Source organism: Hypanus sabinus, chromosome 7 (assembly GCF_030144855.1).
Source record: "Hypanus sabinus isolate sHypSab1 chromosome 7, sHypSab1.hap1, whole genome shotgun sequence".
NCBI classification, from domain to species: domain Eukaryota; kingdom Metazoa; phylum Chordata; class Chondrichthyes; order Myliobatiformes; family Dasyatidae; genus Hypanus; species Hypanus sabinus.
This window is the reverse complement of record NC_082712.1, coordinates 113,889,408-113,901,952: the sequence shown is the minus strand read 5'-3', so window position 1 is coordinate 113,901,952 and position 12,545 is coordinate 113,889,408. Positions and strand designations below refer to the sequence as shown.

Below are 12,545 nucleotides of genomic sequence, written 5' to 3'. Positions count from 1 at the left end.
AGGATTTCTTTCTTCACAAGGCTATTGATCAAAGCTGAAATGAGAGTCACTGAATCAGAACTGGTTTGACTGAGATGCTGTATGAGGAAAAGGCTGTTTTTAAGGCAGAGATTGATAGGGTCTTGATTGGTAATAGGGGTTGAGGATTAAGAGGAAAAGGCAGGAGAATGAAGCTTTAAAAACTTGGCTATGATTGAATGGTCGAGTAGACTCAATGGCCTGAATGGCCTAACTCTGCTCCTATATCATGTGGTCTTATGGTCTAAGTGAGTTGACCAGAGAAGTGTATGTGTGTTGGCAGATGGGAGAATGGACATAATAGCTGTTTCCCATTGCCAGCTCTCCCTTGAGTCAGAGCTTGATGCTATGTGATGGGCGGTGTATAAGTACCCAGCCAGCGTGCCCCCGCCATCAATCCCAAATTTCATTTCCAATAAAGTCAAGAGAAATAACATTTTGGCGACATCCAAAGTGAGCTTTCAATTTGCTTTCAAATACCCAATGACTCAGGCAGACATATGAGTCTCATCTTCAGTCACAGTAAATTTTTTCTGTAAGCACACAAAATGTCTGGATAAGCTAACCATTAAGTGATGTAATGAGAATTATCAAAAGCACGTAACTGATAAGAAAGAACAATTACTAAAAGTGAAGGGGAGGGGGAGAGAGAGAGAGAGAGAGAGAGAACAAGTTACAAGTTCTGTTGTTTGTAGGACCATGTAAATGTAGGTTAGATTTTTGGATTTAATAATAATTTGGGAGCTCGTTCATCTGTAGGGTGTTCATATCTTGGGCTTTTGTAATCCAAAGATGACCTGTATCATATGTCTGCCACACTCACACTCAAATCTGCAATGGGTGCTTTAATTTTTATCATTTTATTTTGTGTCATTAAAAATGTGTCATCCTACCGTTGCTTTCGAGGTCAAAATTACTCCAAGCTGATGGTATTTGCTGTGGTACTGGGTGATTTCTGAACTGACCATTCATAATGCTTCTGACTGCACAATCATGATCTGGAATCACATAGAAAGAATTGATTTAGCAATGAACTCCTGTCAGTGACCTCTCTGTAAATATGTTTAAGATTACTGCAACAAAAAAAAGAGAGATTTACAAAGATTTTGAAACAAGAAACCACCCAGGTCAGGTCAAGGTTCTGCCATTCCCATTAAACCTGCTGCCGATTTTTTTCTTTGTCCCAATGCCAGTCCTCTGACCTTGCAGCATCATCGTTGCTACCATTTCATCTCTCTGCTCTTTCAGAGAATTTCCTTTCCATTTCTGAAAGAAACACAAAACGGCAGGAAACACTCAGGAGGTCGGGCATTATGTGAGGAAAGAGGAACAAGACTTCCAGCGGTTCCTCGTTCTACATTCGCCACCTGACTTGTTGAGTATCCCCAGCATTTTCTTTTTCAGATTTCCAGCATCTGCTGTTTTTTTATTGGCTCTTTGTTCCATTCTCTGGACACCCTGCCTCACCAAAACTGTTCAACACAACCCCTTGATGGGCTGTCAATCAGCTCTCAAGTAGTAAACTGGATCTAAAAAGAAATGAAAAACCCAATATTTTCTTACTTGGGGGACAGCTGACAACAGGAACCAGCCGTTATTCCTTTCTCTCATCAGCCATCACATATTCACTTCTTTGTTCAGTCCATAAGATAGGAGCAGAATTAGGCCATTCAAACAGAGGTAAGTTTTAAAAACTTCATTCTCCTGCTTATTCCTCTAATCCTTAATCCGTTACCAGTCAAGAATTTATCAATCTCTGCCATAAATGCACTCAATGACTGGGTCTCTGCAGCTGTCTGTGACAAAGAATTCAGCAGATTCACCACCTCTGGCTGAAGAAGCTCTAGATTCTGAGAGGCTTTTGCACCACAATAAGGTCACTGAGATGTGTGTCTCTTTCTATGGAAGTCACCTGACGTGTTGAGTATTTACAACATTCTTTGTTTTGGGTATCGCAGTTGATTTATCAGCTTGTTTTGATGATGGATTCCAGCAGGGTTAGTGAAGCAACAATAACCATCCTGGTTCTTCTGAATGTTGCTGCTGTTGCTGCACGTTGATGGATCATGCCTGGTATTTGTTAATTTTAACCACACCTGCTAAACTTCTTACTTAAAGCCATAGAGACATGGAGTTGTGCAGAACCAGAACGGCCCCTTCAGTCTTTTGCACTCATCTGACTTTCCTTACAACCTACAAATACCAGCGAGGGCAGGAGCACCCCCCCCCCCCCAAGGTCAGCGAGACACCTGAGGGATCATGGGTAAGAGGCACGAAGGCTGAAGACTCCTCTCCCCCGGTACACGAGACAGGAATTCGAGAGTTGGAGTTCGGGGTCTCAGCATCTGTGAATCCAGTCTGGTGTTTGAGGTCCCATCATCAGTGAGACCTGGGGTCAATACCAAAGATTGAACCCTGAAGGTCAATCGGAAGTTCGGAAGTCGAGGCCCAGTGGCCCTGGGTCTGCGAGTTTGTGAGTCTACTGGGGAAGTTGGAGGCCTGATCTCAGTGAATCAGAGTGTCCAATGGAGGCAGTGCATCCTGGGGATGGAGGACTGTCTCTATGTGTGAGGGGTGAGTGGATAGGAAGGAGGACAGAGGTTTGTTCTGCTGTTGTAGTTTTGTTCCTGTTGTTCTGCTGAACATTGTGGGCATTCTCCTTTGGTGCCAGGATGTGTGATTCCAGTTTATTCTTAGGTTGTGATGATTGTGAACAAAAACAATGCATTTCACTGTATGTACATATGATATATGAATCTGAACGTAGTACTCCAAATGTGGTCTAACCAGTTGAACCTTACCTGGTAGCTTAATAACTTACTTATCTACTACAGCATCGAAGGAGGCTATTTGATTCACCAGGCTTTTGTTGACTTTCAGCAGACAATTAGTCTCAACTTCTCCCACACCTTTCTTTATTTCACGTTGCCCTGTAATTTATTCTCTCCGCTGATCTATCTAAGTGTGAATGTACAGTGGCCAATTAAAACCATCAGTGCGTGATTGGGATGTGGAATAAAACCAAGCACCCGGATGAAACCCATGTGGTCACTGTGAGAATGTACAAACTCCACATAGAGAGCACCGGAGGTCAGGATCGAACACGGGTCTCTATTCTAGTCTAACTTGTGTATCACTGTGCCACTCCTGTTCTATAAAAACTGACCCCACTTTTACTCTGTCATCCCCAAGGAGATTGGCTTCAAAGTTCAGTGTAAACTTAAAGTCAAAGTCCATATATGTCACCACATACAATCCTGAGATTCCTTTTCTTGTGGGCATTCACAGTAAATACAAGAAACACAATAGAATCAATGAGCATCCAACAAGACAGACAAACAACCAATGCGGATAAGACAACAAACTGTGCAAATATAAGAGATGAATTAATAATAATATTATACATAAATAATAAATATCAAGAGCAAGAGATGAAGAGTCTGTGAAAGTAAGTTAGTGAATAGAACGGTTCAGTGATTCGGGAGAGTGAAGTTGAGTGAGTTATCCTCTCTGGTCCAAGAAATAATGGTTGAGAGATAATAACTGTTCCTGAACCTGGTGGTGTGGGGTCCTGCGGCTCCTGTACTTTCTTTCTGATGCAGTGAGAAGACAGCATGGCCTGGATGGTGGGGGTCCCTGATAATGGATGCTGCTTTCCTATGTAGATGTGCTCAATGCTGGGGAGGGCTTTACCGTTGATGGACTGAATGGTATTTTTTGGAGGCTTTTAAATTCTAGGGTATTGGTGTTTCCATTCCAGGCTGTGATGCAACCAGTCAATATACTCTGTACCACATATCAACAGAAGTTCCTCAAAGTTTTAGATGACGTGTCGAATCTCCAAACTTCTAAGAAAGTAGAGGCACTGCCATGCTTTCTTCATAATGGCACTTTGCACTATATCTAGAACAGATCCTCTGAAATGATCTGTCAAAAAACTGTAGATGCTGGAAATCTGAATTAAAAATCAGAAAATGCAGAACCTCTTTGTAGGTCAGGTAGTATTTGTGAAGAGAGAAATGAGAGTTAACACGTCTAGTTGAAGATCCTCTATTCAATCTGGGAAAGAGAAATAAAGCTTTTCTTATCTGCCTTCCCCAGTTCAGAGTCTTAGACCTGAAACAGTAAGTCTTGTTTAATTCTCCACAGATACAGCCTGGTCCGATAAATATTTCCAGAAACCTGTGTTTGATTTAAATTTTCTGAAGAACACCGTACCACCAGGCTCAAGGACAGCTTCTACTCCACTGTTACCAGACTTTTGACAAGGATATGATGAAGATCAATTCTCAGTTTCCCAATCCACTGTGTCATGAGCCTTGAAACTTATTTGCTGACCTGCACCACATTTTCTCTGTAACTGTAACATTCTGTTTCTCTTTGGTGGTACCTCGATGTACCGATGACATGTGAGAGCAGCTTTTCACCATCTTGACAATGTGACAATAATAAGCCTATTTCCAGTTACTATTCTTATTAATATACAACACTAAGTTACACCTTATCATTAAAACATAAGCGATTTTGTGGATTCTCGATCAACACACACAAAGTGCTGAAGGAACTCAGCTGGTCAGGCAGCATCTATGGAGGGAAATGTACAGTCGACATATCGGGCCAAGATCATTCATCAGAACTGGAAAGGAAGGAGACAGAAGTCAGAATAGGAAGGTGAGGGAAGGGAACATGAAAAGGAATGATGTGAGTAGCTGGGTGATGATAGGTGGAGGAGGCAAAGGGCTGGAGGAAGATTCTGATAGGAGAGCACTGTAGACCATGGAATCTTATAAGGTGAGGGGGTAGCCAGCCACAGAGAGAGATGATGCACAGGATGTGAGGGCTTTCTTTAAAACGTTTTATCCTTGCTTCTGCTGTTCATTTCCCTCCGTAGGTGCTGCCTGATCTGCTGAGTTCCTCCAGCATCTTGTGTGTCTTGATACATGCTGTCAGTGCCTGTTCCACAACTGGTTTTGAAAACCCTGAAATAGACTTGTGACTGAGGAAAGCCTCTACTCTTTCTTTTGGCAATTGTTTCTCAGGGTGTTTTTGGCAAAAATGTTTTCACTTGCAACATCAATAATCCAGTTCTTGGTTTATTGAGTAATAAGAAGTTAAGTGACCTTGTTGAGTAACGTCAGCACTGACACTACTAAAGGGAGCGGTAATAGACAATGAGACATTCATCTTCTAGTTCATATCCGCACCGTTCTTACGGAATACATTGCAGAAAAAGCTTATGTTGTGTATTTAATATTTCAGTAATATTGAAAACATATTGTTTGGTTAAACATTCTTTGTTTACAGAATTCATTAAGGGTAATATGTAAATGTTTGTGAATGGCATATGTCATAATGCCACCGTGTCATATATGAGAACCTCACCAAGGGTAAAACAACACTAAGACATGTTACTCCCAGCTCAGTGTTTTTCTTTTGATTAGTTTTATATTTTGGAATTACAAAACATAACAGCTTATGTCACACTAGGTCTGAGTCTGGCAGCCAGCATTGGGACACAACAGAAAGCTGCAGGACAGTGTGGTGTCATGGCAAGGATGGGTGAAGTGTCAAGTCTGTAGACAGACTTGACATTGGGGTGGTGGCAACGTGTGGCTGCTGTGGATCGTTGTGTTAAGGAAGGGGCAAGTTTGGCAAACTCGGCACAAAGGAAGAGTCTGAGAACTAGGAGCAGGGGCAGAACAGTCAGCCTTACAATGGCTGAATCACCTCCCATACTCTCCCCCAGTCTATTTTTCTCATTGTTTAAATGTCTGTCAATCACCACCATCCCAATTTCTTCACTTGTTCCCTTCATTCCAGGAATCAGCTTAAATTATCACTGAGCTGACATCTGAGTGATTATTGACTCTAAACGAAGCAGATTGAAATGGTATGCAATATTCCGGGGGTTAGGGGCTGGCTGAGGTCACAGTTGTACAGGCAGTAAAGTCATTGCTTCACACCCCCAATGACTGACGATCGAACATGGTCTTTGGTCTTGTCCGTGTGCGGCTTGCTCCTACTCCCTGCGGCCATCTAGGTTTTCTCCAACACCAAACGCCTACCCCATCATACGACCAAGTTCCTCTACAATCAATCCCGTATCCATGACACCTCCAGTTTCCTCCACCACCAATCCCCTATCCATCACACCTCCGGTTTCCTTTTAGAACCAATCCGCTATCCGTCACACCACTGGTTTCCTCCACCACCAATCCCCTATCCATCACAAAACCGATTTCCTCCACGATCAAAATACTATCCATCACAACTCCAATTTCCACCACCACCAATCCCCTATCCATCACAACTCCGGTTTTCTTTACCACCAATCCGCTATCCATCACACCTCCGATTTCCACCATCACCAATCCCCTATCCATCCAACATCCGGTTTCCTTTACCACAAATCCCCTATCCATCACATCTCCGAATTCCTTTTCCACAAATCCCCTATCCATCACTCCTCCGGTTTCCTTTACCACAAATCCCCTATCCATCACATCTCCGAATTCCTTTTCCACAAATCCCCTATCCATCACACCTCAGATTTCCTTTACCACAAACCCCCTATCCATCAGACCTCCGATTTCATGCACCACCAAACCCCTATACATCACACCTGCAATTTCCTCCACCACCACTCCCCTATCCATCACACCTCCAATTTCCTTTACAACCAACCCCATATTCATCACACCTCTGATTTCCATTTACACCAATCCCCTATCCATCACACCTCCGGCTTTCTTTAGCACCAATCCCCTATCCATCACACCTCCAATTTCCTCCACCACCATTCCCTTATCCATCACACCTCAGGTTTCCGTTACCACCGATCCCCTATCCATCACACCTCCAATTTCCTCCACCACCAACCTCCTATCCATCACACCTCTGGATTCCTTTACAACCAACCCCTATCCATCACACCTCCGATTTCCTCCACCACCAATCCCCTATCCATCACATCTCCGGTTTCCTTTACCACCAATCCCCTATCCATCACAACTCCAATTTCCTTTACCACCAATCCCCTATCCATCACACCTCCGATTTCCTCCACCACCAACCTCCTATCCATCACACCTCTGGATTCCTTTACAACCAACCCCTATCCATCACACCTCCGGTTTCCTTTAGCACCAATCCCCAAACCATCACACCACCGGTTTCCTTTACCACCAATCCACTATCCATCAGACCTCCGAATTCCGTTACATCCAATACTCTATCCGTCAAAAATCAGGTTTCCTCCACCACCAATCCGCTATTCATCACACCTCCAACTTCCTTTACCACCAACCCCTATCCATCACACCTCCGACTTCCTTTACCACCAATCCCCTATCCATCACACCTCCGACTTCCTTTACCACCGATCCCCTATCCGTCACACCTCCGAACTCCATTAGCAACAATCCCCTATCCATCACACCTCCGAACTCCATTAGCAACAATCCCCTATCCATCACACCTCCGATTTCCTCCACCACCAACCCACTATCAATCACACCTCCGATTTCCTCCACCACCAATCCCCTATATGTCACACCTCCGATTTCCTTTACCACCAATCCCCTGTCCATCACACCTCTGGTTTCCTTTACCATCAATCCCCTATCCATCACACCTCCGATTTCCTCCACCACCAATCCCCTATTCATCACACCTCCGATTTCCTTTACCAACAATCCACTATCCATCACACCTCCGATTTCCTCCACCACCAATCCCCTATTCATCACTCCTCCGGTTTCCTTTACCACCAATCCACTATCCATCACACCTCCGATTTCCTCCACCACCAATCCCCTATACGTCACACCTCCGATTTCCTTTACCACCAATCCCCGATCCATCACACCTCTGGTTTCCTTTACCACCAATCCTTTATCCATCACACCTCCGATTTCCTTTACAACCAAACCCTATCCATCACACTTCCGATTTCCTCCACCACCAATTACCTATTCATCACACCTCCGATTTCCATTACCACCGATCCCCTATCCATCACACCTCCGATTTCCTTTACCACCAGTCCCCTATCCATCACACCTCAGATTTCCTTTACCACCAACCCCAATCCATCACACCTCCGGTTTCAATTACCACCGATCCCCTATCCATCACACCTCCGATTACCTCCACCACCAATCCCCAATCCATCACACCTCCGGTTTCCTTTAGCACCAATCCACAAACCATCACACCACCGGTTTCCTTTACCACCAATCCACTATCCATCAGACCTCCGAATTCCTTTACATCCAATACTCTATCCGTCAAAAATCAGGTTTCCTCCACCACCAATCCGCTATTCATCACACCTCCGACTTCCTTTACCACCAACCCCTATCCATCACACCTTCGATTTCCATTACCACCAACCCCTATCCATCACACCTCCGACTTCCTTTACCACCAATCCCCTATCCATCACACCTCCGACTTCCTTTACCACCGATCCCCTATCCGTCACACCTCCGAACTCCATTAGCAACAATCCCCTATCCATCACACCTCCGAACTCCATTAGCAACAATCCCCTATCCATCACACCTCCGATTTCCTCCACCACCAACCCACTATCAATCACACCTCCGATTTCCTCCACCACCAATCCCCTATATGTCACACCTCCGATTTCCTTTACCACCAATCCCCTGTCCATCACACCTCTGGTTTCCTTTACCATCAATCCCCTATCCATCACACCTCCGATTTCCTCCACCACCAATACCCTATTCATCACACCTCCGATTTCCTTTACCAACAATCCACTATCCATCACACCTCCGATTTCCTCCACCACCAATCCCCTATTCATCACTCCTCCGGTTTCCTTTACCACCAATCCACTATCCATCACACCTCCGATTTCCTCCACCACCAATCCCCTATACGTCACACCTCCGATTTCCTTTACCACCAATCCCCGATCCATCACACCTCTGGTTTCCTTTACCACCAATCCTTTATCCATCACACCTCCGATTTCCTTTACAACCAAACCCTATCCATCACACTTCCGATTTCCTCCACCACCAATTACCTATTCATTACACCTCCGATTTCCATTACCACCGATCCCCTATCCATCACACCTCCGATTTCCTTTACCACCAGTCCCCTATCCATCACACCTCAGATTTCCTTTACCACCAACCCCAATCCATCACACCTCCGGTTTCAATTACCACCGATCCCCTATCCATCACACCTCCGATTACCTCCACCACCAATCCCCAATCCATCACACCTCCGGTTTCCTTTAGCACCAATCCACAAACCATCACACCACCGGTTTCCTTTACCACCAATCCACTATCCATCAGACCTCCGAATTCCTTTACATCCAATACTCTATCCGTCAAAAATCAGGTTTCCTCCACCACCAATCCGCTATTCATCACACCTCCGACTTCCTTTACCACCAAACCCTTATACATCACACATACGATTTTATTTACAACCGATCCCCTATCCATCACACCTCCAGTCTCCTTTACCACAAATCCCCTATCCATCACACCTCCGATTTCCTCCACCACCAATCCCCTATACGTCACACCTCCGATTTCCTTTACCACCAACCCCCTATCCATCACACATCCAATTTTATTTACCACCAACTATCCCCTATCCATCACACCTCCGACTTCCTTTACCACCAACCCCTATCCATCACATCTCTGATTTCCATTACCAACAATCCCCTATCCATCACACCTCCGATTTCCTCCACCACCAATCCCCTATAAGTCACACCTCCGATTTCCTTTAGAACCAAACCCCTATCCATCACACATCCGATTTTATTTACAACCGATCCCCTATCCATCACACCTCCGATTTCCTCCACCACCAATTACCTATTCATCACACCTCCAACTTCCTTTACCACCAACCCCTTTCCATCACACCTCCGATTTCCTTTACCACCAAACCCATATCCATCACACCTCCGGTTTCCTTTACCACCAATCCCCTATCCATCACACCTCCGGGTTCCTTTACCACCAATCCCCTATCCATAACATATCCGAATTCCTTTACCACCAATCCCATATCCATCACACCTCCAATTTCCTCCACCACCAATCCACTATCCATCACACCTCCGATTTCCGTTAATACCAATCCCCTATCCATCACAACTCCGGTTTCCTTTAGCACCAAAGCCCTATCCATCACACCTCCGGTTTCCTTTACCACTAATCCCCTATCCATCACACCTACAGCTTTCTTTTACCACCAATCCCCTATCGATCACACCTCCGGATTTCTTTACCACCAATCCCCTATCCAGAACACCTCCAGTTTCCTTTACCACCAATCCCCTAGCAATCACACCTCCAGTCTCCTTTACCACCAAATCCCCTATCCATCACACATCAGGTTTCCTCCACCACCAATCCCCTATACGTCACACCTCCGATTTCCGTTAATACCAATCCCCTATCCATCACACCTCCGGTTTCCTTTAGCACCAAAGCCCTATCCATCACACCTCCGGTTTCCTTTACCACTAATCCCCTATCCATCACACCTACAGCTTTCTTTTACCACCAATCCCCTATCGATCACACCTCCGGATTTCTTTACCACCAATCCCCTATCCAGAACACCTCCAGTCTCATTTACCACCAAATCCCCTATCCATCACACATCAGGTTTCCTCCACCACCAATCCCCTATACGTCACACCTCTGATTTCCTTTACCACCAATTCTCTATTCATCACACCTCCGATCTCCTTTACCACCAAACCCTATCCATCACACCTCCGATTTCCTCCACCACCAATTACCTATTCATCAAACATCCGACTTCCTTTACCACAAACCCCAATCCATCACATCTCCGGTTTCCATTACCACCAATCCACTATACATCAGACCTCCGAATTCCTTTACATCCAATACTCTATCCGTCAAAAATCAGGTTTGCTCCACCACCAATCCGCTTTTCATCACACCTCCGACTTCCTTTACCACCAACCCCTATCCATCACACCTCCGATTTCCTCCACCACCAATCCCCTATCCATCACACCTCCGATTTCCTTTACCACCGATCCCCTATCCGTCACACCTCCGAACTCCATTAGCAACAATCCCCTATCCATCACACCTCCGAACTCCATTAGCAACAATCCCCTATCCATCACACCTCCGATTTCCTCCACCACCAACCCACTATCAATCACACCTCCGATTTCCTCCACCACCAATCCCCTATATGTCACACCTCCGATTTCCTTTACCACCAATCCTCTGTCCATCACACCTCCGGTTTCCTTTACCATCAATCCCCTATCAATCACACCTCCGATTTCCTCCACCACCAATCCCCTATTCATCACACCTCTGATTTCCTCCACCACCAATCCCCTATATGTCACACCTCCGATTTCCTTTACCACCAACCCCCTATATGTCACACCTCCGAATTACTTTACCACCAACCCCCTATCCATCACACCTCCGGTTTCCTTTACCACCAATCCCCTATCCATCACACCTCCGGTTTCCTTTACCACCAATCCCCTATCCATCACACCTCTGATTTCCTCCACCACCATTCTCCTATCCATCACACCTCCAATTTGCTCCACCATCAATCCCCTATCAATCACAACTCCAATTTCCTTTACCACCAATCACCTATCCATCACCCCCCCGGTTTACTCCAACTCCAATCCCCTATCCATCACACCTCCGATATCCTCCACCACCAATCCCCCATCCATCACACCTCCAGTTTCCTTTACCAGTGTTCCCCTATCCATCACACCTCCGAATTCCATTACCACCAATCCCCTATCCATCACACCTCCGATTTCCTCCACCACCAATTACCTATTCATCACACCTCCGATTTCCATTACCACCGATCCCCTATCCATCACACCTCCGATTTCCTTTACCACCAGTCCCCTATCCATCACACCTCTGATTTCCTCCACCACCAATCCCAATCCATCACACCTCCGGTTTCAATTACCACCGATCCCCTATCCATCACACCTCCGATTACTTCCACCAACAATCCCCAATCCATCACACCTCCGGTTTCCTTTAGCACCAATCCACAAACCATCACACCACCGGTTTCCTTTACCACCGATCCCCTATCCGTCACACCTCCGAACTCCATTAGCAACAATCCCCTATCCATCACACCTCCGAACTCCATTAGCAACAATCCCCTATCCATCACACCTCCGATTTCCTCCACCACCAACCCACTATCAATCACACCTCCGATTTCCTCCACCACCAATCCCCTATATGTCACACCTCCGATTTCCTTTACCACCAATCCCCTATATGTCACACCTCCGATTTCCTTTACCACCAACCCCCTATCAATCACACCTCCGATTTCCTCCACCACCAATCCCCTATTCATCACACCTCTGATTTCCTCCACCACCAATCCCCTATATGTCACACCTCCGATTTCCTTTACCACCAACCCCCTATAAGTCACACCTCCGAATTACTTTACCACCAACC

The 12,545-nt window shown here is 45.5% G+C and overlaps 1 protein-coding gene across 1 annotated transcript in view; it reads right to left on the bottom strand.

Annotated features, from left to right (window-relative positions):
* Positions 1 to 12,545, bottom strand: part of ehf (ets homologous factor) — a gene marked incomplete at its 5' end in the record, with an annotated part of 146,751 nt that overhangs the window by 34,174 nt on the left and 100,032 nt on the right. The window contains one exon of the mRNA XM_059974009.1: positions 912 to 1,016. Coding sequence (XP_059829992.1) covers positions 912 to 1,016 — 105 coding nt within the window. The remainder of the gene's footprint in view (positions 1 to 911; positions 1,017 to 12,545) is intronic.